At 42.3% G+C, this 25,679-nt stretch overlaps 1 protein-coding gene across 3 annotated transcripts in view; it reads right to left on the bottom strand.

Annotated features, from left to right (window-relative positions):
- CREBRF (CREB3 regulatory factor) overlaps nt 1–25,029 on the bottom strand; it is a 44,138-nt gene extending 19,109 nt beyond the window's left edge. Inside the window, exons 1-5 of one of the 3 annotated variants that reach the window (XM_081135952.1) lie at nt 24,894–25,020; nt 9,124–9,311; nt 6,515–6,640; nt 5,667–5,699; nt 4,457–5,537 (exon numbers count right to left, since the gene is read on the bottom strand). In XM_081135952.1, the coding sequence (XP_080992078.1) occupies nt 4,457–5,537; nt 5,667–5,699; nt 6,515–6,640; nt 9,124–9,132 (1,249 nt within the window). In that variant the 5' untranslated portion in view covers nt 9,133–9,311; nt 24,894–25,020. Of the gene's footprint in view, nt 1–4,456; nt 5,538–5,666; nt 5,700–6,514; nt 6,641–9,123; nt 9,312–23,373; nt 24,068–24,893 lie in introns of those variants that run through there. The other 2 variants (XM_081135953.1, XM_081135954.1) reach the window with 2 other exon arrangements.
- Between the last annotated feature and the right edge of the window lie 650 nt (nt 25,030–25,679).

The raw sequence follows: 25,679 nt of genomic DNA, 5'->3' as shown, positions 1-25,679 counted from the left end.
AACATGACCTTTAAAAAGAGAATCAATTTGAGGAGCAGAATGATTTCGAGGCAAGAGTCAGGCCAAGTGTTGGACAGCATTAGAGTGCACCTGAGGTTCTTCAGAGCCACATGGTAGGCAGTGTCAACGCAAACCTTAGGTGCTTCTTTAAGAAATGATGCACAAGTTCAGTGACACAATAATTTCTAGAACTCTGACTTTTAAAAATTGTGTTAGATAGCTTTGGCCTATTTACTTGTGTGAATGTTTCGCTTCAAAATGAAGGGTTTTATCCTGTTCCAGTTTTCCACCTACCTTTGGAAAAGGTGCAAAAAGGCCATGTTGCAAAATGGCCTTTTTAAAAAGCCCCTTGCTCCACCAGGCCAATCAAAATTAACTGGCTCACAGAGATTCCCCTCATATGCCTGGGAACACCTCAGCACTGGTGGATGGACCAATCTAAACACTCCCATCTTCCCACCAACATCAGGAACTGGTATTCCACACTTCAGTCTATTCCAGCCCAGAGCACCAGGGGAACTTTTTTTACATACAACTCCCTTAGGTGGTGGTGGTTACGTGACTACATGCACTGTCAGAGCTCAGAGAACTGTCGACTTTAAAGGGGTGAACCCATGCCCCCAACACTATTTTATATGCTCCCTTAGCTAGCAACTTGTCCTCACATATTTCACTTACAGAAACTTCATTTCAGATTTGTAAGAACTGGTAGAAAGAGATTATTAACACCCTTTTCACAAAGAAACATGCTCATGGAGGGTTTAAGTGCTTGAGCAGAACCTGGGACTGATGTAGGCCCCATGACTCAAGGAGTCCAGCTCCAGCTGGGCTTCCCACTTTCCCTGTGCCTATCCAGTTAAACGGTATAAGTGGATTTTTTTTACATACATTCCACATTAAATTCAGAGTCATGAAGATTTTTATTTCTTCAGTTCCATGCAAATGAGTTACAAGTTTTATCTATTTTTAAAAAAAGTATTTAGCCTGGCTGGTGTGGCTCAGTGATTGAGCATCAACCCATGAACCAAGAGAGGTCACAGTTCAATTCCCGGTCAGGGCACATGCCCGGGCTGTGGGCTCGATCCCCAGTCGGGGGCGTGCAGGAGGCAGCTGATCAATGACTCTCTCATCACTGATGCTTCTCTCTCTCTCTCTCTCTCTCTCTCTCTCTCTCTCTCTCTCTCCCCCTTTCTCTCTCTCTAAAATCAGTAAGTACAGCTCTAGCCAGTTGGGCTCAGTGGTTAGAACGTCAACTGTGAACTGAAGGGTCTTGGGTTCAACTCCAGTCAAGGGCATGTACCTCAGTTGCAGGCTTGATCCCCGGCCCCAGGTGGGGCGTGTAGGAGGCAACCGATGAACGTGTCTCTCGCACATTCCTGTTTCTGTCTCTTCCACTCTCTCTGAAAAGCAATGGAAAAAATACCCTCGGGTGAGGATTAAAAATAAATTAAATTAAAAAGTATTTAAAGGGCCATCAGCTTTCTTTGACCTAATATTTTCACATTTTCTAACAGCATACACCATAAATCCACCATAATACACACACCCACACCCACACCGGGCATTTAGCTAAAGTCATCCACATTTCAATACAGAGACTACCAGGATTCAGTAAAATGCAGGAAAATTGTATTCCCAGAACACTAATCTAGCATTTAATGTCTTTAAATCTCTCTCAAAGTATGTTCTGAGAAACACTATTACTATAAGATACGACTTCATCCCCAAATGAGTTCTACTAAGTGTAAGAAACTAATACTGCACCTCTCTCGCCAAGTCACAGTACACAAGCATGTTGGAAGACAGAAATCAAAACAACAATAAACCACTCAACTCTGAGCTCCACGAAGACAAGGATCATGTCTATTCTGCTCATCTCTGCACAGCCAATACCTAATACACAGTGTCTGACATACAAGGAGGCACACACAAACTTTTTAACAAATCAATGATTTAATATAACATTTCCCACAGAGCCTTTTCCCTTTTTTTTTTCATTTGATGGATCACCATACTAATCTAGCTTATTTCTTCCTGACATGGTTATCAAAAGAAAGTAAAAAAGGTTTATTTATTGCCTAAAATTCCATTCACACATCTTTGGTTAGTGAAGATTACTGCCATTGAGCTGGTAAGGTCAATCGTAAAAATGTTTAGTAGGGATTACAAAATAAACTCTCATTCTGGGGGTCCAATTCTTAGTCTTACAACCATGTAACTCCATGACCCCAGTGTAGCCTGTCCACAGAATAGGCTCTATTAAAACTTGGGAGCCAGTCCAGAGTTGGGACTGAAACTCCATTTACACCTCTCCTGGAGCTTTGTAGGCTCGGGCACTGTAGTAGCGGACTGCCAAGAACCAGCATCCAGGGAGCTAGTCATCACAAAAGGGCCTTTGTAAACTGTCTGCTGCAAATTAAACCAATCAACCCACTCTAAAACTAGCACTCTGAAGAAACTATAACTATTCCCACTTTTCAGCTTCAAAGAATTTCTTCCTGCTCCTCACCAAAAATTCACTTTTGTATCCTTAAAGTAGTTTATTTAGCTCTTTCTTTCAAGAATAAAGGAAATTTTCATTAGCATATATGAATAAAGCCCAAACTACAACCACAAAATTGTGCTGATTTTGTGGTTAAAGAATGTCATCCATTAATGTTTGTGAGAACTGTCCAAGTGATACTAACCAAGGAGGTTTTACTTTAGGTCACTGAAAGTGAAGGAATTAAACGCCACCCAAACATTTAGCACTGTTAAACAGCATCAAGAAGAGCTTTTCCCTGCAGAGTGACAGCTAACCCATCTCTTATAAAGTAGTGTTGGTTGCAAGGGATGTGGCATAACAGGGCAATACCAACTCTAACACTGTCAAAGGCTGAGAAAATGGAAACGAGGGTCAATCTACCAAGTGGGCTCTCCCCTGCTTCTCAACACAAAACCACATCAAAGTCAAAAGATCAAGAATGAATTTAAAGTGGAGTTAGAAGTCAAAGGAAAGCAAAACTAAAACCAGAAGTGGGGTAGGCAGCATAGTCCCTGCCTGGTTGGCGGTGATGGGGTTTACTCACTGATTTATCTATTCCTTTAAGCACCAGCTGGCAAAGGCATTTCTTTCCCCACACTTGCCATTTCCCTTAGTTATTACCTAGCTCCTGTTGGTCTCGCACTGCCCCTACCCTCCTATCCCAATTCTAAATATGGACTCAGAGCAATAGGGCTGACCTGCCAGACTTTAAGGACCACTCTGCTCTTCCTATGGGAAGGAGCGAAGTAACTTAACCCAGCTACAAAGACAATTTCCCCTGAAACATCTCAAAGTTTGTTGAAAAAATTTCCTGTTAAGTAGGAAAGACAATTGTTTTATCTAGACTATATAGAGTTCTAAAGTAAACCAAAGAAAAGGCAAAACCCCCTCTCCTCCACATTAAATTTAATGTACCTTTTCCTTACTTGCAGCCCACCCAAGTCAAACAACTTGGTTGTATCAAATACATCAATCTAAGCGTTTGTGTAATAGGAGGATTGCACTAAAAGAAGTCTTTCAGCAATAACAGTGCTGCAGTGCCTACAGTACACCTACTATGCCTTAAAAACCTTTCCAAAAATTAAACACCAATGTTTATACTGCCGGAAATTCCAGCAATCATCATAACAAATGGGAAGGGTTTTCTTTCACAATGTGTAAGGTTTTTTAATAACTTAGTTTTTTATGTAGGCGTTACAGTATCAACATTATTTCTGAAGAAAATAACTTTTGCTTAAACTTGAAGATCTTCACTTCTTTGTGTATTAACTGTGTTCCACTTGGCAACACCATTTTCATAAATAAACTGCACAAGCCAACAGCGGCAACAGCCCAAGCATGTAAATACTGAAGTGGACCAGTTCCCCACAGGTTTCATTTTCTTCCTCCCTTTATTTGTAAGCACTGTATATAAATAAAACAGCATCTCCTTCAAGCTTATTCAGTTACAGCAGGTATTTTTCTTAAATGGAGAAACACTGTGTAAGTGAAAGATGCAGTAGACACAAAGAAAAGGCTCCTTTACATTACTCATTGGTAGCATGCGTAATATAAGCCATCAGCCCTTGGTTCCGCGATCTAGGGACTCCTAACTTACCTCAACAATAACAGAGGGCCTCGTGCATAAATAGGAATATTTTTTAAGCCAATCAATTCTTGGCATTTTTGCACAGCACTCAAGAGAGTGATAAATCAGGTCACTCAGCATAAAATAAATTTAGAAGTAGCCCTCGAGGAATCAGCATATGAGCCACCATATGAGCAAAAGTGGTTATTTTAGAGCTGGATGAATAGGTAAAAAGCAATTACATGTCCAAGCCAAGACATAAGTCACTTAATCCTCCAACTAAGACACAAGCAAGTGTCCCCCGCAAACCTGTCCACGCCCGGACAGCAGGGGAGGGGTCTGGCGAGCCTCTGAACAGCCAATACCTGGTTCGGAGAAAGTGTCACTGATGTCATCGTCCTTGTCGTCCTCGTAGTCCTCCTCCTCCTCCTCCTCCTCCTCGTTCTCCGAGAGCTCGTGCTCACTGCCGAAGCCTTCGTCGTGGTCCTCGTCGTCGGCCTCCTCCTCCTCCTCCTCCTCCGGGCTGCACTTGGCTGGCGGCTCTCCCGGGTTGTCGGAGACAAAAAGGGAATAATTGTGCTCTTCTTTTTTCTGGGAGGAGTCCGAGACCGACGCGCTGGCAGAAAGGCTGCTGCTCTCGCCCGCGGCACTCGCCCCAGCAGCCTCCCGGGGCAGGGGGCTGAGTAACAGCTCCTGGGTTTCTCTGAAAGGCAGCGCTGGGGTGGCATGGCCCTGAAGAGGCTCCATGCCCTTCTTTTCCGGTCTCTTCGCTACGGCCCCACAGTAGCAGGTGTTCTCCTTTGCCGCATCGGCGTGCGCCTGGCTCAAGGAGGGCCGGCTCTGCTGTACTGGGTTGATCTTTACCTTTGCCTTTTTTACATAGTCTTTACATTCAACATGGAAGTTCACCTTTTCAGTATGACACATATTGGTCTTCACCATGATTTGTGTGCTTGAAGTGGGTTTACTGGCTTTTTGGACACAGTCTGACAAAGGGACCTCAGCTTGGAGCATCTTAGAAGAACACACAGGGGCAGCTGCTCTGCTTGCAATCTTTTTACCAGGGAATGAAGAGGGCAAAGGATTTTGTTTGACACTGAAAAGCGAATCCGGGTAATACAGGGAATCAGAAACAGACTGAGAGTCTTCACTATTAAGCTGCGCCAAAGTTGGAGTTTTACTTATGACCTCTTCATCTTGGTAAGGACTGGAAAAATCATCAAGACCCAAGTAATCCACTTCTTTTGTTCCCCAGATGTCACAGCTGGTTAGTTTGGTGTACTTCGTTAAGTCTTCACAGTATGTATCCCACTGTTCCCAGTTTGAGGTTAAAGTGCCCTCATTATCCAGGACATCTGTGAAAGACTCCAGATTTTCAATGTCTTTGCAGTCCTCCAGAGAAAGGAAGCTGTCTCTAGGATTCTGTTGGTAGTTCATCTCTCTATCCTGAGAAGGGTTTAAAAAAAAATTACACGCCATATTTTAGGAAAGAAATATTCACCTCCATCCACTTCCATATATCAAATTAATAAACCAGTTCTTGAACTCTGGTCTTTTAAGATAAAGGCTACTTACATGAAACTTTACCATTCCATGTAACGTCATTTCCTTGGGCAAGAAAAAAAAAAGAGGGAAAATATGTCCCTTGAGAGGTTTAAGTATGGTCCAAACATCAAGGCCTCTTAAACTTTACTACAAACACTCTTTCTGAAAAAAAGTTTACATTTCCTGATCTTTGACCTAGAAGGATTTTGGGATCTCCTAAGAAACAAGCTTCAATTACAAAGCAAATAGTGAAGACCTTACCTTCATCACAGAAGAATCTGCCTTCTTAAATGCGAACTTAAAGTTAGAGGCAAAGAGCAATCCTAAGGAAGCTGGAACTCAGCCACAGAAGCAGCAGCTCTTTGGTAAGACCTTGTAACAACTCTCGGGCTTAGCAAATAAAATACTCCTCATAAGTAGAGATGTAATTTTTAAAATGTGATTAAGACTATGCACCCATAACAAAGAATGCAGTCAACCTCTAATGGACTAACATGAAAGGCAGCTCGTTGTATATTTCTATGTTAAAAAGCAGCTATTGCTTGGAATTGCTATTTTTTGTCTCACATTCTGTGTCACATGCCTTGCTTATTGTTATCATTCATAACCTTCCAGTTGAAAAGTTCTTAACATTCAGGCATATTTTAAAAAGACAGCTTCCCATCCTCCTCATCAAAAACCAGACTAAACGTATTCAGAAAGCCTTTCCTCTATTTTCAATGGTTCATACATCCTTCTAAAAGTATTAGACTGACAGTCGCAAGAATCAAATTTGGCCTAATCATATCCTTTTTTCCTTTCAGGCATTTATAAATAAAAAACTCTACCACCACACTGTTACCGCAAATCAAAGAAGAATACAAGCAAATGTTACTTACCAGCTCATACATGAAATCTGGATCTGAACTGTTTGCTAAGAGATCTGTGCTCATCAGAGTCTGTTCCGAAAAAGTGTGGCTTCGAAAGGCATCCCCAAAAGGCGGATCCATTCCGCTTACACTAGGCTACAACAGAGAGATTTTAATTTTAGTAGTCTTGAGCGAAAGACTACTCAAGACCTATTTATTACACGTATGCCCCACCCCCACACCTACTATTTTCAGAAAACAATTTGGTGTTTTTCCTACTGTTTAGTACATTTAAGAGATTTAACCAGCATTAAACTGGGGGCTTATATTAGGAGAATAACTAAGATGCATAAAAACAAAAAAAAGAAATAAGGTGGCAATTGTTAGTAATACCTAACCTCTAAAAACTAAAGCTTATTTAGCCGCAAGTCAGCATACAGTACCTAATGAATACTTTTATTAGGCTATAAATGGTCTTCAAATCCATCTCTAATAATCCTCTCGGTACTAACTCCCTGAAGAGGAGAACTCCGGCCCCTTCCTGGGGCCTATGGAGGTAGCAGGTGGGTCTAAGCTCTGCCCTCCTAAGTAAGCCCAATGTCTTATTTCTCAAAACAAACTGGAAGAGAACTTTGGCCTCTCTAGTCAACAAATGCCTCCCAGAACATGATGGAGATACGGTCAGCCAAATATCCAAAAATCTCTTGGACAAGACCAGTAACTTGGACGTGCGCTCAGTAGCTTTAATCCTGATTCCTGAAAAGGGTACAATTCATTCTATAATAAATAAGAAAAGGAAAAAAGACTCGGCACCCAGAGTTAACCCATCCTCCTTTCCACTTCAGCATCTCTACAATCACTCTAGAGTGAAGACAGGGCGCACACTCCTGAAGTGGTCTGAACAAGGAAAGGCCTCCCTCTGGGGTTGAACTTGTGTGAAGGAACAGGACGGGAAAAATAAAACTCCCCCTTTGCCTTTTTGTTCTTCTGCAAGTTTCTGCTGAAACTGTAAAAAATTATTAGTCTCGCCCAGCCAGGCATGGTTCAGCAGTTGAGCATCGGCCTAGGATCCGGGAGATTGGGGTTCAATTCCCAGTTAGGGCACATGCGTGGGTTGCGGGTTCGATCCCCAGTGTGGGGCATGCAGGAGGCAGCCGATCAATGACCCTCTCTCATCACTGATGTTTCCATCTCTCTCCCCCTCTCTTCCTCTCTCTGAAATCAATAAAGATATATTTTAAAAAATTATTAGCCTCATTTGCTCACATTTGTGTATTCATATACCTTTAAAGACTATCCTACATACTCTCTTCATCATATTTTCCTTCATGGGGACATCCTATCCCACTCTTTTTCTCTGATTTTCCCCAACCCTACCTGACTGCAAACTCAAAGTGTTTTATAGCCCTAAATTCAAAGTATTCGATAAACAGCAAATTAAGCCTTGAACGGGAAAAAACTCCGAATGGGTATGTGCAGTCCACTTGGCAGGGAGGTGGGGATGGAGGCAGGCCACTGGTCTTTTTAACATGAGCCAGCAAATCCCCTTTCTTTGCCTCCGCTGCCTGCCTCCGAGTCACTGCACAGTCCCAGCAAGTTTCTGAGTTCCTGTGCTCAGCGCATAGTTCTGCTTGGCCTCATATAAAGCCACCTAAGAAGCCCTGCCCTCTCTTTATTTCTAGATTTCTCCCCAGCACTGAACACAAAGAGGGGAGAGGGTAAAAGCTAATGACGAGAACGAAGGGAAGAAGTTGGATATGCAGAGTGGGGACTAACAGGCTTCATTTATTGTTTCAGTGACTGCCTGAAACCAGAACTGATGAATTCAAAGTAGTAATACAAATGGATATAATCATTCTTAGACATGTTTTGTACAAGGTATATAGAGGGGTGGGCACAAGTAGGTTTACAGTTGTTTGTATGGGAAAATACATAATACAAGAATAAACTTTTGCATACTACCAACTGTAAACCTACTTGTGCCTACCCCTGTATATGTGTGTACAGGTGTTTGTGTATATGTACCATTTCCTCTTAATTATTTTTAAATTCAACAGGCATGAATGGAAAGGAACAACTGGGAAATAGGAAGAAGACAGGAGACGAAAATAGGCTTTCTGTGGCAGATTAATTTTCAGGGGAGCTGTTTTAGCCCCCATAAAGCCAGCAGGTCTGTTTCTAACTAAGTTTTCCTTCACCGTGTTCCCTGTGCCAAGCTCCTTAAACTTCAAAGCTGTATAGCAAAGCAGGAAATAGAAGCAATGGAAGGAAAGACAAGTCTTCAAAACCAGCTGATATCAGAAGGAAAATGTCTTAAAAAGGCAGTGTGTCAAGTTGTGTTAAGAATCCGAGAACTGCCCGGCCGGGCGTGGCTCAGTGGTTGAGCACTGACTTAGGATCCAGGAGATCGGGGTTCGATTCCCGGTCAGGACACATGCTCAGGTTGCAGGCTAGGCAGGCGATCAATGACTCTCTCATCATTGATGTTTCTATCTCTTTCTCTTCCCCTCCTTTCCTCTCTCTGAAATCAATAAAAATATGTTTAAAAAAAAAAAAGAATCCGAGAACTTAGAGAAGTGATGACATGGACCTTCTGCCGTGGGAAACAAAAGACCTTGCACCTGCTCTGGGTGCTTTACCTGAGGCATTTCCAAGCCCAGATCCTGCAAGTCCGATCCCAAACTTCTTTTTTTTCTCGTTTGTAAATGCTCTTCCAGCTTTACTTTTAATTTCAGGATCAACGATGATTTTCACAACAAGCGGCAGGTTTCCACGGAGTGCCTTCACTTCAACTGCTTGGTTCCCTGCTTTTCTTTTCTGTGCGAATCTGTCGAAGAGCAGCACACAGTAACTTCACTGAGCACCACTAAAAACAAGCTGACCTTTCAAGACAACCTTAACAAAGAACACTTTAAAGGGGTAAGTCTTGTAGCTGCAATATCAAGAATTTGGTCCTTTCTTAGTACCAACTATTCTGAAATCCACCATTCCTTCATTTGTTTCTAAAATAGAATAGGTCAATTTATAACTAGCGACATTAAAAAAAAAAATCCTGAAATATTAACATAGGCTGATTTGTCCTGTGAGCTGAAAGATGTATTTATTATACTTAATGTTAAAGTAAAGCTCCCCTTCACCTTATGTTCCATATGAGAAAATATACTGCAACATTTAATTCCATCTATTGTATAATCATTACTGTTAAATTAATCTACATTTTATATCACTCATAAAGCTACAAGAAGAGCAATGAATACATAACTGTGAACGATGTAATTTAATATACCCTCTACATTAAATAAAATCATATTTGTAATGGTACATGCAACATTATTCTTTCAGTTATAAGTGAAATCTGTCCTTGAAGTAAGAATTATTCATGTAAGTTTTTAAACGTCTACTAAAGACACCATCTACCATCAGCTTGGTTTACCAGGGAGACACTGTTATTTAAAGAGGGCTAAATGCTAGGGCAGCTTTCACTTGCAAACTAGACAGCACTGGGCAGGTCAATCTGTTTAAGCCCCATTCTTCTCGCCTCTCTGGCTACTGAATTTTCTATGCCATAATACTGCCATACAAATACAAGTATTTATTTAAAACTGTACTTAAACACTTGGCCTCAAAGCAAACTTCAGTCAATGGAGTTAGCAAAAAGACCACTTGTTTGGGAGACAGGAGACTTGGATTCCAGTTTTGCTCCATAACTAAAACTAAAGACTTAGGAATTAAAGCTTAAATTTTTGCCTTAGCTCCCAAACTGAGGAATTACAATTATTCTTCCTTGACTATGTAATAGTGATGTTATGAGAATTAAATATTAAATTAGGATGTAGTAATAAAAATAAATCTAAAAAGCTATTATCATCAGTAGGTATACGTTGCCAGAGCTTTCTTTTGTCCCACAGCTAGTCCAGCTCAGAAACTCAACATCTGTGACAGCTACTGTAAGCAAGGCTGAGTGTATTAAAGACATCCATTCCCAAGAGACAGCATCCACTATGTAAGGGTTGAGTTCATTCACCTGGGATAGTTCAAGGTCCTTACTTGCCTCTCCTAGTCTCTCAGGTATCAGCAAACAGGAGTGGGGGAAGGGCCAACTCTACTCCAAGCAGTAGGACCTCTTTTCAGGGATAAACTCTTGTAATCTCTAAAACTAATGACTCAAGCTCACAACAAAGTATCCTCATCTCCAACGTTTTACACCCATTTACCAGAAATGCTTGGTACCGTTCCAAACATATATGTTGAGAAACAACCATGAAGAACAAAATCTCCCACCCAAAAGTGGAAGGGGGAAAAGCTTCTACAGCAGTTACCGTTACATAGAATCTTCCGTAACAACAAAAATCTATCTCCTTTACCAGGGAGCATATACAAAGGGTACGTTAATGCTTGGATGGCCAAGTGACTGAGGAGGAAGGTGTAACAACTTGCTTTTCAGGACGCTTTCGCACTTCTTTGGGCTCAAGAAAATCCCTATTTTACTCAAGGCTTTAATATTAAAGTCCATAAAAAACAATAGTCTTATTTCCTAATGTGTGACCTGAGGAATGTTTGTTCCAAGGAATGTCAAATGGTTACTCAACAGAAGGGTTGTGTTGGAAATCACCATATTAAACAAAACTATCATACTGCCTTTATGCAAGACTTCTTGGAAACTTGACAGTGCTAGGTGCTAATGCACATTATAAATCACCAATAGATGAACAGAACAGATGACATGTCCCAAACTTATTTGATCATAAAATCCTCCTCTCTACCCTCAAGCTGAACTCAAGACTAGTGTTTAAAAAAAAAACTAGGAGAAAGACTAAATTAATTCCCCTTACTCCATTTATTCACAGCTCTGGGAGAGGACTGTGGTCCATAAGAAATACTATTTACCAACAGATTTTCTATACCAGGGCTCATTCAAAGGAAGATACTCTGGTAACTGAAACCAGTTCTCTGAAGCTATGAGTTGGGCAAGTGATTGATTTATGAGCAGCAATGGTACCACCTGAAGACACCCAGAACTGCTTCAGTCTTTTTCACAATAGCCCTTTCCACAATGTCCTACCCTAGGTTTTTTTGGTTCTCCATTTGAAAATATGTTGAGGCTTACATCAGGCAAGGCAAAAGGTAAAGTAAGATTGTAAGTAAGGTCAAAGGACTTCTTACAAAAGTTCCTCCCTGGATCTGCTCCAGCCACTAATCCAATCTTTAAAAGTCAAACCCAAAGCTACCTGGTGTGCCCCAGGCAGCTCACACATACCCAAGAGCTCCTAAATTATGCTCTGAATCTGAGGGTTTCAGCTGATCCCTTACAGTCCACATAGAGAAAAAAGGATTGAAATCAACCTCTTTGAAGTTAAAATGTCTTAGAAATAAGCAGATACTGTCTAGGATAGCCAGCATCCCTGTGGGTCCCCTTTTATAGGGCACTGGCCTAAGCCATTGCTCCCTTTTAGTAACTTGAGGGAATTGGTTCCTCTTAATGGCATGTAGTGCTCTGAGTCATCCAACATTCATCAGAGTAGACAGTCAAAAATTTTTGACACACCCATTAGAATGGCTATTATCCAAAAAAAAAAAAAAAAGGAAAATAACAAGTGTTGGTGAGGATATGGAAAAATCGGAACCCTTGTTCGCACTGCTGGTGGGAAGGTAAAATGGTGCAGCTGGAAAATGGTTTAGCAGTTCCTCATAAAGTTACACACAGAATTACCATACGATCCAGCAACTCCACATCTGGATATAGACCCAAAAGAATCGAAAGCAGGGACTCAAACAGATACAGATACACCCATGTCCACAGGAGCACTATTCACAAGAGCCAAAAGGTGGAAACAACCCTAGTGGCCATCTACAGATGAACAGATAAGCAAAATGTGGTCCATATATACAACAAAACATGATTCAGCCATAAAAGGAATGAAATGCTGATACATACTACATCATGGATGAACCTTGAAAACATGCTAAGTAAATTAAACCTGACACAAAAGAATAAATATTATATGATTTCATTTACACGGAGTACCAGAATAGGCAAATTCAGACAGATAGAAAGTAGAACAGAGGTTACCAGGGGCCAGGAGAGTGAGTGTTTAATGGGTACAGAGTTCTGTTTGGGATGATGAAAATGTTCTGGAAATAGACAGTTACACAAGATCGTCAATTACTTAATGCCATTAAATCGTACACTTAAAATGGTTAAAATGGCAAAATTTGTTTATTTTACCAAAATGAAAAATATTAAAAAAAAATTTTTAAGATAATCTTTTTATTAAGGTTTTTTATAAATTTTATTGATTTTTAGAGAGGGAGGGAGGGAGAGGGAGAAACATCAATGTGAGAGTGGAACATGGATTGACTGGCTGCTTCCTGCACACCCCCTACCAGGTATCAAGCCTGCAACCCAGGCATGTGCCTTGAACAGAATCGAACTTGCAGCTTTATGGAGCACGGGACACCCAACCAGCCGAGTCACACCAGCCAGGGCTAAAATTTGTTATGCTGACACAAGTACTGTTCTATCATATACCATGGTTTATTTTTATCTTTCCTAGTCTTTGCTGGTTCATGCTCATCATTACTTTCATATGGGCAGAGTTCTTGGGTTTTCTTTTTATTGTCTTCAAACTGTGGCAGATTCATAATTCTAAGAGGTAGTAACTGTCCTGACCCCCAATTTAAATAAATAATTTCAAGCTTAAGTCCCAACTAAAGTTGAAAGAAAGGTGGAAAAAAGGGAGGGAGGGGATGGGGTAGGGGGAGAAAGGAAGGACCACTGACCTGGTAATTTAAAGGCTTCTACAATGTATATACCACCCCATGAGACCCCCTCATTTGACAGGAAAGTTTGTTTGCCCAAACTCTTTAACAGACCAGGACCCACCCACCACACAGTCCATTCATTCTGCTATATTCCATATGTCCCATTCAGTAATTCTTTTCCTTTTGAAAATGACTCATTAAAAGTCAATCAAACAGTCCTTCTGATGATTACTAAATCAAACCACTGCCTGTTTTTTAGTGCAGCAAGAATCAGAGATCCCAAATCTCCACACCACTGAGGAAGCAGAGGCTGCCCATGCAAGGAATACAATGGAGGAAAGCTGGGGCAACGCTCTCCCTTTATTATGTAATATAAATCCTGTGACTGCAACTGCAAGCAAAGAGGGATTCTCTACCCCTTCAACAGCAGTTCTCTGAACTCCAAAATTTAGAAAACAGGCAAGTAAACTTCAAGTTAGATGGTTATAGTTCATGTCAGGAATTATTAGCAAGAGATCTGCATTTATTTTCCAAATCCTGCTGCTGCTGCTGATCTCTGAGGGAAAATAGGGGAAAGGAATGTAAGGAGAGAGAAGACATACTCCCTCAGGCTGGGTGAGGAAAGAGCATTTTTCTAGCCAGCGAGAGTACTGCCGACCTCACGGCAGATGTGAGCCTCCCACACCGGGTGGACTCTGTCCCTAGGTCAATCCAGCGGCCTCATTTTATCCTCACGCTCCAGGAGTTTACAGAATATGGGACTTGAATTTGTTTTGCCACAAAAATTTAACGTAATTTGCTGAGAATCCTACGGAGCTAAGACACTAAATCTCAAAAATGATCTCTCCTTGGAATGCTGTCTTGGAAGAAGGCACAGGAGCTCTCAGAATTTGATTCGATTCCTTTCCAAGGGCCTCGCCCAACTTTAACCTGTGGTCTACAGGGACAGCACACAGAAGCTTGGTGAAACACTTTGGGAACCGATAAGAAAGGCCACTGAAGCAGGGTTTCTGGATCAATGTGAGTTGAATGGGAAGAGCTACTTTTTATTTCTGAAAACTATCAACTATAAGATATTAGGGACTTTCTGAAGCCTTGATACGTGTCAATTAAGTTGTTCAGAGCACAGGAAGAAAATCATGGGACAGTTTAGGCAGAACTAAAGAATGCATTTCTAACCGCAGCCACACTTGGTTACCACTGGCAACAAAATATTCACAAATTTGTATTTGTGTAGCTGTTTACAGATTACCAAAGCACACTGCTATATCCCTGTCATTTCATATTTAGGGAAGTAGTTAGGGTAAGTATGAGCATCATTACCATCCCCCACCCTCTGTCCATCATTTTTATATTAATAAAAAAAGTTCAGCAAGGATTAAGAGATTTGCCCAAAGTCATTCAGTAAATGGATGCCTCTGTGCAAACCTATTATCATAGAGACCATCTCTACTCTCAGTGTCTCAAAGATCATTATCTAGAGGACGCCCAGCTCTACATACTCATCTTAAACACCCAAGTGCGCTCGGCCGGGTGTGGCTCAGCAGTTGAGTGTCGACCTAGGATCCAGGCGATCAGGGTTCGATTCCTGGTCAGGGCATATGCCCAGGTTGTGGGCTCGATTAATGACTCATCATTGATGTTTCTATCTCTCTCTCTCCCTCTCCTCTCCTCTCTCTGAAATCAATAAAGATATATTTAAAATAAAACAAAACACCCAAGTGCACAAACCCTACCATCTGAGATCCAGGTATTTCTATGTTCATTCACATCCCATAACCTCAGACACAACATGCCACCTCCCCATGCAAACAGTCCTGTTCTGTCAATAGTACCATTGCTCACAGCCACCCAGGCATGGCACACGGATCTCAGCCTTGACTTTTTCATCCCCCTGCCCACTGGCTTTGTTAAATCATGCAGTTCTCTTTAACAAAGGTATACTGGCAACTTCCCTTGGAGCAAGCATAGATGTATGTTTGACTTGGCCCTTCCCATTTTCTCAACCCTTACCTGCCTCATTTTATATTCACTAATCCAATATTTGACCTAAAGATCTTTCTGCCTCCAGCCTCCCCTTTCCAGTTAAGTCCCATTATAAGATTTTCTTCCTAAACACACACATCATGTTAGCATCGTGCTCATGTTTTCAGCACCTCCAAACATCTCTTGGAAAATGTTCAAGATACTCAGACACAATGAAACTATCTTTCCAACCCCAATTTCCACTAGTCTTCTATCAATACAACACTAATATCCATTCATGTGATCTACAATTTCCCCCAAATCCTTGAGGCACTTGCAGTCCCACTTCGCTAAGGACCTCTAACAGTGAGACTAGTCTTTCCTGCCTGTTCCTGTTTTCCCCTTCCTCGCCCCGACCCCTTGCTTCCACCACCAGGTTGTAAAATCTTTCATGACCACTATATTTCACGTATATTTTACTACAATATGGAAAGCAATGTCTTGCCCAGCAAAGGCATCCAAACAAAAGCTGACTGACAATGAATAGGAAATCCCCTAAGACCACAGGTCCTTCCGGATAAGGAGGTTCGGTGTTCTTCACACGAAGAGGACATTACAAATAAGTCAGTCACTCCATATCTATTTATTGAGCTTCTTTTATGTGCTCTGAAGTATCTTATAAGTAGCTTAATTTGAGGCTTGAACCACTGTATCGTATCGTAAAAATATTTAAAATTGTACCCCTTAATTTTCTTTCAAATTTCCAGAAAGAGTGCTGTCTGAATTCCAGTTCTAAAGACCTGAGATAATTCTTGTCTAGGGAGGAGAGGGCAGAGGAAGGAGCAGGTTTAAAACCTACTTAAACCAAGGGAATCCACAAGTTACACTGTTTTCTCTCCTCCCACCCTCCCCCTCCCTTCCTCTCTTTCTCTCCCTCTTTCCCCTCCCTCTCTCTCTCTCTCTCTCTCACACACACACACACACACACACACACACACAATTTTTAATTAAAACAAAACACTCAGTGCAGGTGAAGACTGGAGATTTAAAGAATCATTTTGTTTTATGAGCTGTTTTGCAGAAATCTACAAAATGTAAAAAGGAAACAATACAATGAAAGTCAGCAGCATAGAAAGACAGTTGTGCAGGTGGGAACCCACTTGAGCCATACAGCAAGATTCTGTGGAAATACCCATCACAGGACACTCTGGACATACCCTAATAACCTTGGTACTCCTGTTAGCAGGGATCTGGAATCTTCCTCAAGATGTATTGTCTCCTTGCTTAGATTTTAACTTTTCAAAAGTAGCATGGCTATAGACTAGACACAATTTTGAAATTCCCTTAAAATTCTTCCCTACTCTGTGAAATGGGTTATACTACCAGCCCAGACTATGGAACAGCTGGTTCAGAGGTTATGGGCTGGGGGCACAAAGAGATTGTTAATATAGCTTTAAAGTCGTTTCTTTCAACACTGAGAAAGGCTGGCTGCCTCTCCGACTCTAATACTCCTAAAAGGCTTGCTCGATGAGAAGCAAACTCTAGATTCAAGATAGAAGGTTCTCCTTTATAATTGAGTATTTGGAACTTCACTCCAGATTCTCACTTGCCTTCTTTTATGTGTAAATACAAGAATTCCCCTTCTTTCTTTGCAGGGATACTGTGATTTGAGATATTATGTAAAGTATGTAGCTCTGGCACAAAAAAGACACAATAAATGGTGACTGTTTTTTATTCTCAGATTCCTTCCTTGGAATAAGATGTTCTGAGATGTTGCTGTTACTGAAGATATAAATCCAGACTCAACTCAGAATCCTAGATTATCTAAATTCCACACTTAATTATCACAAAAACCCAACTACCTGGAATGAGGGTGAATAAGGGACATTCAGGCAACACAGGTCATTTAACATCCTTGCCCCAGCTTTACGAGGGTGAATGTCAATTATGCTGGTTTAATCAGCAAAAGATCTTTGGGTCCCCAGAGTAATTCATAAAACTGCAAACTAGTCATCTCTATACACAATAAAGAACTGGCAGATACATACAAGGCGAAAGGGCTTCTTCAGAGAGATTATTGCTTTTACTGTTCAAACAGTTCCATACAATTAATCTTTGTTTTATAGTTAGTTATACTGACTTCACCATAGATTCTGGGCAACTCAAGAGAATGGACTTACACAAAATTTATCTTTATATCCGTAACAGCTTACACAGTTTCTAATAAACACCCACGCACAGAGTTTAATCTATACCATATTAGTCTCAACGGGGTTCTGAATGAGTCAAACAAAGGCAGCTGACTACCCCAACTGCTGGGAAAACATAGCTTGAATAGAATCAGCAGCTATCAGAGAAGCACAAAGTGTAACAAGAACCTGGTGTCACTCTCCCATCAGACACTCAGAATTCTTATATCCCTCCAATCTCAGCAAAGAATAAAATTCATTTACAGTAATTCATTAGTTTTTAACTTGGAAATTTGGACAACCAGCAAATTATTATGCTAATCTATAAAACAACGGTAACACAGTCCTAACAAGTTCAAGCTCAGTCTACTAGGAGTATGTACATTTTAAAACAAAAGACAAGATTAGCTGAAGGTTTTAAACAAAAGTCTCAAACTGTTTTGCAGCCACAAATCAATGCCTACATATGGGTTTTGTTCAAATCACACATTAGTGTTTCTTAAAAATTAAATTTTAACTGCCAGCACTTAAACTGGAAATTTCATGTAAAATTTCTAAATCCTATCATCAAATGCCACTGTCGTTGAGGGGAAAAATTAGACCTGATAACACTGGGTACATATTCCCAGCAAGATCACTTGAACTGGATCCCTTGCACTGAAGTCAGTTATCCCTTTAACTGGCTTGTGCTCTCCAACTGCTCCAATCTCCACCCAGTCCCATTTTACAAATGGGGAATCTAAGTTTAGAGATTCTCGAAACCACAGAGCTAGCAAAAAGCCCCTTGGCGAATATAGCTAACTTCAGGATTTTCACTCTTAACCATTCTGCAACTTGACTTCCAAAAAATAAAAGGCAGTTAATGTTAAAAGAAGTATTTAAAAGACTACACATGAATGTTTACAGCAGCTTTATTCAAAATAGCCTACAATCTGGAAGCAACCCAAACATCCATTGACTGGTAAATAGATAGACAAATTGTGGCACATTCATACAATAACAAGTACTCAGCTAATACTCCAGGCAACATGAATAAATCTCACAAGCATCCTGTTAAGTAAAAGCAGTCACACTAAAAAAACAACAATTCTATGACTGCATTTATATGAAAGTACAGAAAAGACAAAATTATAGAAATAGACAGTCAATCAGTACTTGGGGGCAGGAGTGAAGGAGGCATGAGGAATCTTCCTGTGGTGATGGAAATGTTCCACATCATGACTGTAGAGATGGTTAGAAAACTGCACACATTTGTCAAAACTAAAAATTGCGTGAATTTTACTTTAGTAAATAACACAATAAAGATAATTTTAAAAAGAGGTGTTAAGAATATACTATAAAAACTACAGAGAAGGGTACGCTGAATTTGATCTCATCACAGAACAATTTTAAAGTGCAAAAGAAGTAGAAAACACAGCCTATAAGTAGTCATATTCTGCACTGTAGCCTATGAAAAGTGGCATCTCTGAACACAAAGGAAAATGCTTCATAGAGGAAATTCATGGAGATGGATAATTAGTACTTGAATAGATATCAGAGACAAGTTGATCTTACAAGATTTCCCAAGAAGGAATCCACTCAGACACTCAGACACACACACACACACACACACACACACACACACACACACACACACACGCAAATATTGCTGTTCATATGCAAAATAAGCAGAGACTGTGAAGGAATTTGTTTTGTTTTAAAATAAACCAAAAGTCAAAAAAGGAAACAGACGCCCGAAGGGAGTAAAGGTGGGAATGGAGTAAAGCAGGTGAGATAAAGGCCAGGGACCCGCTGGGTCAGAGCCGAAGGCATGCTGGTACTGACAGATTAGAAGGGAGAAGGGAGGTGCGGCAGACCTTGATGAGGGACTAAAAGTAAAACTAAAAACTAGGGGAAAAGATACCAACCAACCAGTCAGAGCCACAGAGAAAGGAGACCAGAGACCTGACAGCAGGCCCAGAGAATTAAGAGGACAACGGGGAGGCAAGAAAGTTCTTTTCTCTGAAATCTCATGAAGTAGTCTCCTCCTGGTCCATCTGCTCCCCACCTCCGCCCCTGCCTGAGGCGAAGCTTTCTCACACCCAAGCCCATCCCACACATCTTGTACACCAGCGAGGATGCTTCCTTCACTGGTCTTCAAAGCCCAGTTCAAATGCTGCCTTTTCTGTGAAGCTTTTCCAGCTTCCCCGTGCAGAGTTAGTAGTCCTCCTTACTTACTTTCAGAACATGTGTTCTAAATATTATCATAATGTTGAACCGCAATGCCCGTCTCCTCTACTAGTCCACAGGCAACTCCAACAGAGGATTTAATAGTAAGAACAAAAACCCTTACTAAAAAGCAATTCAAAAAACTGTCAAGTCCCTCATCTTATACAACTCAAGTAGGATGCTAGAAGCCTTGCAAACTGTTTGAAGGGATTCTGCAGTGAACTGTTTGAACAAGAGCACATCGCCCTTACCTTTCTTGAAGTTTTATTTCTGTAATGCTTTAAATTTCTCAGTGAATGGCACACACATAATAGAGAACAAAGCAAAATGCAGCAGGAATGGCATACAGCAGTCAAAGAAGGAACCTCCTCTATAAAATAAAAGGAGCTCCTTAAACTCTCACAGACAGAAGACCTTACTGATGAAAATAAGTGTTCAACAAGAATCTGAAGAAAACTGGAACAGGACAAAAAGTCTGCAAGCCCATGACGCTTTCATGGGAAACTTCAAGTCAACAATACTCAAAGATAAATAAGCGACAATATGACTTTGTAACAAAAGATGTAAACGTGGTTTTGGTACTAAAAGGACAGAATGATGGGATGATCAGAGTTGATTTGATTAGCAGGGAAATGACTAGTTTAGAAAGCTGTTTAGGGAGGACAGTTCCAATATGTATAGACTTTGGAAGAAAGGTCATGAACTGGCAAAAAGGCAAACAAGGCTTGGCAGGGGATGGAATGGGATGGTGCTGCAGTCACCAAGTACCACTGAAGTCACCTGCATCAAACACTAGCCCTCCCCACTGGGATGAATCAGAATTATTAGCAAGAATGATTTTACAGTGTCCCCCCCCCCCAAAAGGTCTCTGACATATAGATGCACAATTATCCCAAACCTCTAAGAAATGAGATTCTACTCACATATGCCAAACACCCAGAGACTCAGGGTGCCAAGAGCTAAAGACAAATCCAAAGGACAAAGGACAAGGTTTTTTTGTGCCTGGAAGGAGTATTCAACAAGTCTAACTAATGGAATCTGAAAAAGTTAACAAAAAAATTCAAGGGATTTTTAGACATCATCAAAACAGCTTATATGTAAACCTTCTTAAAAGAAAGGGCCAATTTTTAAAAGAAGGTTTTTTATTTGAGCAGATGGTGATTTAATTCCTCCCTTCCAACCAAGAAAAGTCCAACATCTCTACTAATAGCAGACTAACTTTATTACCTGCCAGATAAGCAGTTTTTAGCATCATTTAAACAATTCAGAAGCACTAAAAAGTGTCAGGCACAGTGTCAAGCACTGGGGATACAGAAATAACAGGCTAGCTCTGACCTTAAGTTCACGGTTAAATGGGTAGAAAAATACTGAAGAGTGGGGCAAATGCTAAAAGGATTAGTACTGAGAAGCAATAAGCTAAGAGAAAATCGAATCCAGATTGGTGGTGGTTCCAACCATCCTAAAGTATTAGCAGCCCCAAGTATTAGCACATTCAAAGTACAAGAGCTTGAGGACACCGTAACAAACAATTGCCCAATATCTGTGAGACAGAGAACATCACTAATCCCTACCATTACAAATTAATTGAGTTACCCATAGTCACCCAGCCACACAGTAGGTTAACTAGAACTAGAAACAAGGTTACAGGCCACATGATGAAACAGTTTTAAGACGTCAATACAACCTCCTTTCTAAACTCTCAGGCTTGCACTTGAAATCCAGTTCACGTCAACAAAACTGGCAAAACAGTACATTAAAACAAAGCGGAAAGCTATCCATGAAAAGTATTTGCCTATGTAATATTTTTAGATTATGGCATCTCTGCTTCATTTTCCAAGAGAGGAGAAAGGCGGCAACCTGTCTTTTAAGATCTTGTTTGAAAAAGTATCCGACCCTATTTAGTCAATTTTACAAACATCTCAGGCACTGGCATAATCAATGTGGTTTCCAAATTAACTGTATGACACATATATGAGCAAAAGTGTGTTGACCAGTCACTTAACATCTCTTAAAACAGCTATACATGGTTTTGTAAGGAATGATATGCTAAATGCACTTTTAAACCTCAATAGGACCATACCCTTGAATATATTAAGGTTATTAGGTATCGTATCTTAAAGCCAAAGTTTTTTCAATCAGAATGCACTTCTTAAATAGAACTTAATATTCCAACATTTGCTTTAAATGTTTTTTTCAGGAAAACATCTATTTGTAAATGAAATAAAAATACAGAACACAATGTTGCCATGTGCTCTAATTATAAAAATTCTTGAAGGCGGGAGATATGTACATTATGCAAGTGCATGTTCTGAACACTGAAGTTCTCAGAGCCCAATGACTGATGTCTTGAACAGGGGTTGACAAACTACAGCCTTTGACGACAGGCTGTTCTTGTAAATAAAGTTTTACTGGAACATAGCCCCAAACATAATGTCTAATGACTGTTTTCATGCTACAGTTTGCAGAGTTGAGTCACTGTGACAGAAACTATATGGCCCACAAAGCCTAAATACTTTCTACTTGACCCAGTATAGAAAAAGTCTGCTGACCCCTATATTAGAATCAGCAGAACCAATGATCTGACCAATGTCTAGCCCAAAAGTTTATCTGCCCTGGAAGATGAACACTGAATATAGTGAAAAAGAATTCTTCCCCAAAATATTCAAGTAGAAACCCACACGGAACAACCTCTGCCGATTCATTCAACATCATATAACTGTCAATCTTAACTAAAAACTAAACTTTAAAAGCAAACGGTGAATTTAGTTCTCTTCATCTTTTAAAATCTGTCCTGTGTTAACAGAATCAACATACAAGTTCAATGTACTTTTATTGTCATGCGTACTCAGTTAAGCACCACCAGGAACCATATTAGTTATCCTTTACTCCTTATGCTAATATCCAAGAACCCACCCACCATGAACCAGGTAAACTAAGTAGGACATAGTCTTTGGAAGTTTGTTTTCACCTGTTATGACATACAGGGACTGGGACGGTGAGCGAAGCATCCAATATCTTTTCTTCTGGATGTATTTAGTCTCCTCTATGCTTACTAGCCTAAAAATCCCAAAGCTGCTATATCAGTCATACAAAAGAATTACACCCAAATTACTCCTGTTGGATATACTTGCCATTTTAAAATAAGAGAAAAAAACAAGCTAATACTTTTACTTGCTGCTAATTATACTTAAGAACTGAAGTCTATCAAATAATTGGAGATTATATTTTTACATATCATTCTTAGCAGAACTGTGTGAGTCAATCATGTCAAATACAGAATTGATAAATCATTTATTTACCAATTCTTTTTCTCCAGTTAACAAAATAGGAGATAATGCAAATTCCTAAATAAATACAGTCAACCCTTGAATAGCCCCTGCATGATATATCTAAGGTGTGTTGCTTCGGCCCATAAGTGCTTAACCAAAGATGCATCAACAGCCTGGTACCCTTGACAATACCAATGCAGTCACAGGTTGTAAGCTGATGTTAACATAAAGCTAAATTAAGCATTTCATAAGGTCAACATGATGCCAAAATAATCATGAAACAAAGTAAAATTAGTGATTTTCTAATTACCCATACCATTTCCCCCTTCATCTTTGGTGTTTCTCCTAGCTATTTTGGATTAAAAGACAAGGGGGGAAAATATTTAAAAGTACAATAAAATGACAACCAGTTTACCACAGATCACAAGATTTACATAAAAGTCTTAATTTCTGCTTTTTTAAAAGAAATAAGTCAGATCTTGATCCTATTTCTCACCTGCACAGTATTCGCAAGACAAAATCCTAAAAAAAACCTTCAAACCTAAACACTTTTCTCAAGGCTCATGAAGTTCATTCACATGAATTACCAACGTGAGGAGGGGCAAACACGGAAGGGCCTGATCTTTAGAGGGTATTCTGATAATAATAATAAAAAAAAGGAAACCCCGCCAAGCCCTTAACTTTCTTTGCTTTTCTAGTCCTGGTCTTCTCTGTGCAAAATCCAGTAAAGCAGAACTTCCTCCTCCTCCCTGCCTGCCTCTATCTGAGGCCTGGTGCAGAAATTCAGACCGCTAGTTATCCAAGTACCTTCTTAAGGCAGTCCTAAGGTTCAAGCCCGCTCAGAAACAGCAAAAGGTTTGCTTCTCGGGTTAAAGGAGGGCAATTACAGGGTTTGGCGGCCGGGCTTGTCAGGAAGCGTAGGGCCGTGAAAGAGGGAGAATCCAGAGACTGAGCTCCATCCAGTCCCAGGAACCACCCCCAGGGGCGGCTGGACTGCCCTCGGTACTTCCCTGCCTCCTCTGCTCGGGTGGGGAGCGCGGCGGGTCGGGGCCAGGCTCCCCTGAGCTACTTCCTGGTCGGAGCCGACTCGCCTTCGGACACCCGAAACGCCCCCGGCCCGGCTCCCTCGCCCTTTGCCCTGTCTCCTCCCCTCTCAGTGACCCACCACCAATGATCCCCTCCCATCTAACATGGCCGCACCACCCGGCCCACCCCCGGCACAGCCTAACCAATTGGGGTGGGGGGGCCGAGGCACCGCCTTCCCCACGTCCATTGGCGAGGCTGCCTCCGTCCGCCTGCTCCATTGGACGGCACGGCCTGCCACTCCGCGCCGAGGGCTACGCCTCCCAGCCGCCTCAAGCTGCTTTGAGAAGACATATAAACAAATCCCCGGAGGGAGGCCCCTCTCGCCTGTCGCTGGGGTGGGGACGGGAAGGGGGAGCGGCTACCCCCGAGACACCCCTGCCTGAACCCCCCCACCCCCAGCCGTGCCTCCTAGTCTCCCGCCAGCGCGGTTACAACCTTCGTGGCCCCGGCCCTTCCTCACACGCCCCTCTCTCTCTCCTCCTCCCCCGCCAGCCTCGCCTCCCCTCCCTTCCCCGGCCCCTCCCACCCGCTCGCTTCTCTGACAGGCCGGTTGCCGGCAGCCACGGCCCCGGGCTCGGAGGCAGCGGTGAAGGGCCGGGCGGCCCGACAGGGCGCACGCCCGGCGCTGCCCACCCCTGACCTAGCCTGCCTCCCGCCCGTGGGTCCTTTCTACGGCCGCCCCGCGCTTTTATATAACCGTCCTGGGCCAGGGGTGGGGGAGGGGGGCCAGAGCCCCCGTGACCGGCAGGCGGCAGCCTGCGGCCCGCGCGCCCCCAGACTCGGCCCTGGTCCCGGCCCCCGCCCCGCGCCGGCCCGGCTCAGAGCCCCGGCGCTGCTGCCTCCTAGGCCAGCGGCCCTCCTCCGCCCCCCGCCCGGTCGTCCTCCAGCCCAGGCCCCTGCGGGCTCCGGGCGGCAGGCAGCGGCTCTCACCTGTGGGTGTGGGGCGGCTCAGGAGCTGGGTCCGGTTCCGCTGCAGGGGCCGCGGCCCCTCTCCATGCTGCCTCGGGTTTGTTTTGTTTATGTCCTTCCTGACGGGTTCCCGGAAATCGCGTGACTCGCCCCCCTCACGTGGGCCGCGGCGAGGAGGAGGAGGGAGGCGGGGGCCCGCCGGCTTTAGGCCAATCACGAGGCGTTCTGCATCCCCGCCAATCAGAAGCTCGGCCTGGCAGAGCACCCCTGTCACATGACGCCGGAGGGGCGGGTCGCCGGGAAAAACCAGGAAGGGGGCGCAGAGGGGGCTCGGAGCCCGCAGCGGCGGCGCGGGCGGGGGCGTCTCTGGTACCGCGCCACACTCACGCAGTGGATGCTCGTGTGCAAAGGCTTTCACGTCCAGCGTTTCCTCCGATCTCACAACTGCGAGGTGGGGCTTGAAGTGTCGGTATGCCCATTTTACAGTTTAAGTTCACTGAAACTTGAAGGGGTCTTCGGGAACAGAGGACATACACTGAAGAGGGGGATTGTATCGACTTTGTTTTATAAATGTCCTACCCATCTGAACTTCTTAACTCACTGAGAGACTGACCTTGCCTTCAGTCGTTCGTTCGTTCATTCATTCAACTAATACTCATTGCGTGCGTATGCCCCAGACACAGGGATCAAGCAGATTGTGTGCTCCTTCGAGAAAACTGTACATAACTTAAAGCCTTCATAAGGGGCTTGAGGTTTTCTTGGGCTCCCTAATCCTATTAATAACAGCAGCGATCCTTTATTATTGAA

The sequence above is a fragment of the Miniopterus schreibersii genome (genome assembly GCF_964146895.1).
Source record: "Miniopterus schreibersii genome assembly, chromosome: 4".
Taxonomy (NCBI): Eukaryota; Metazoa; Chordata; class Mammalia; order Chiroptera; family Miniopteridae; genus Miniopterus; species Miniopterus schreibersii.
The sequence above is the reverse complement of the archived record's forward strand: the minus strand, read 5'-3'. Positions and strand labels throughout refer to the sequence as shown.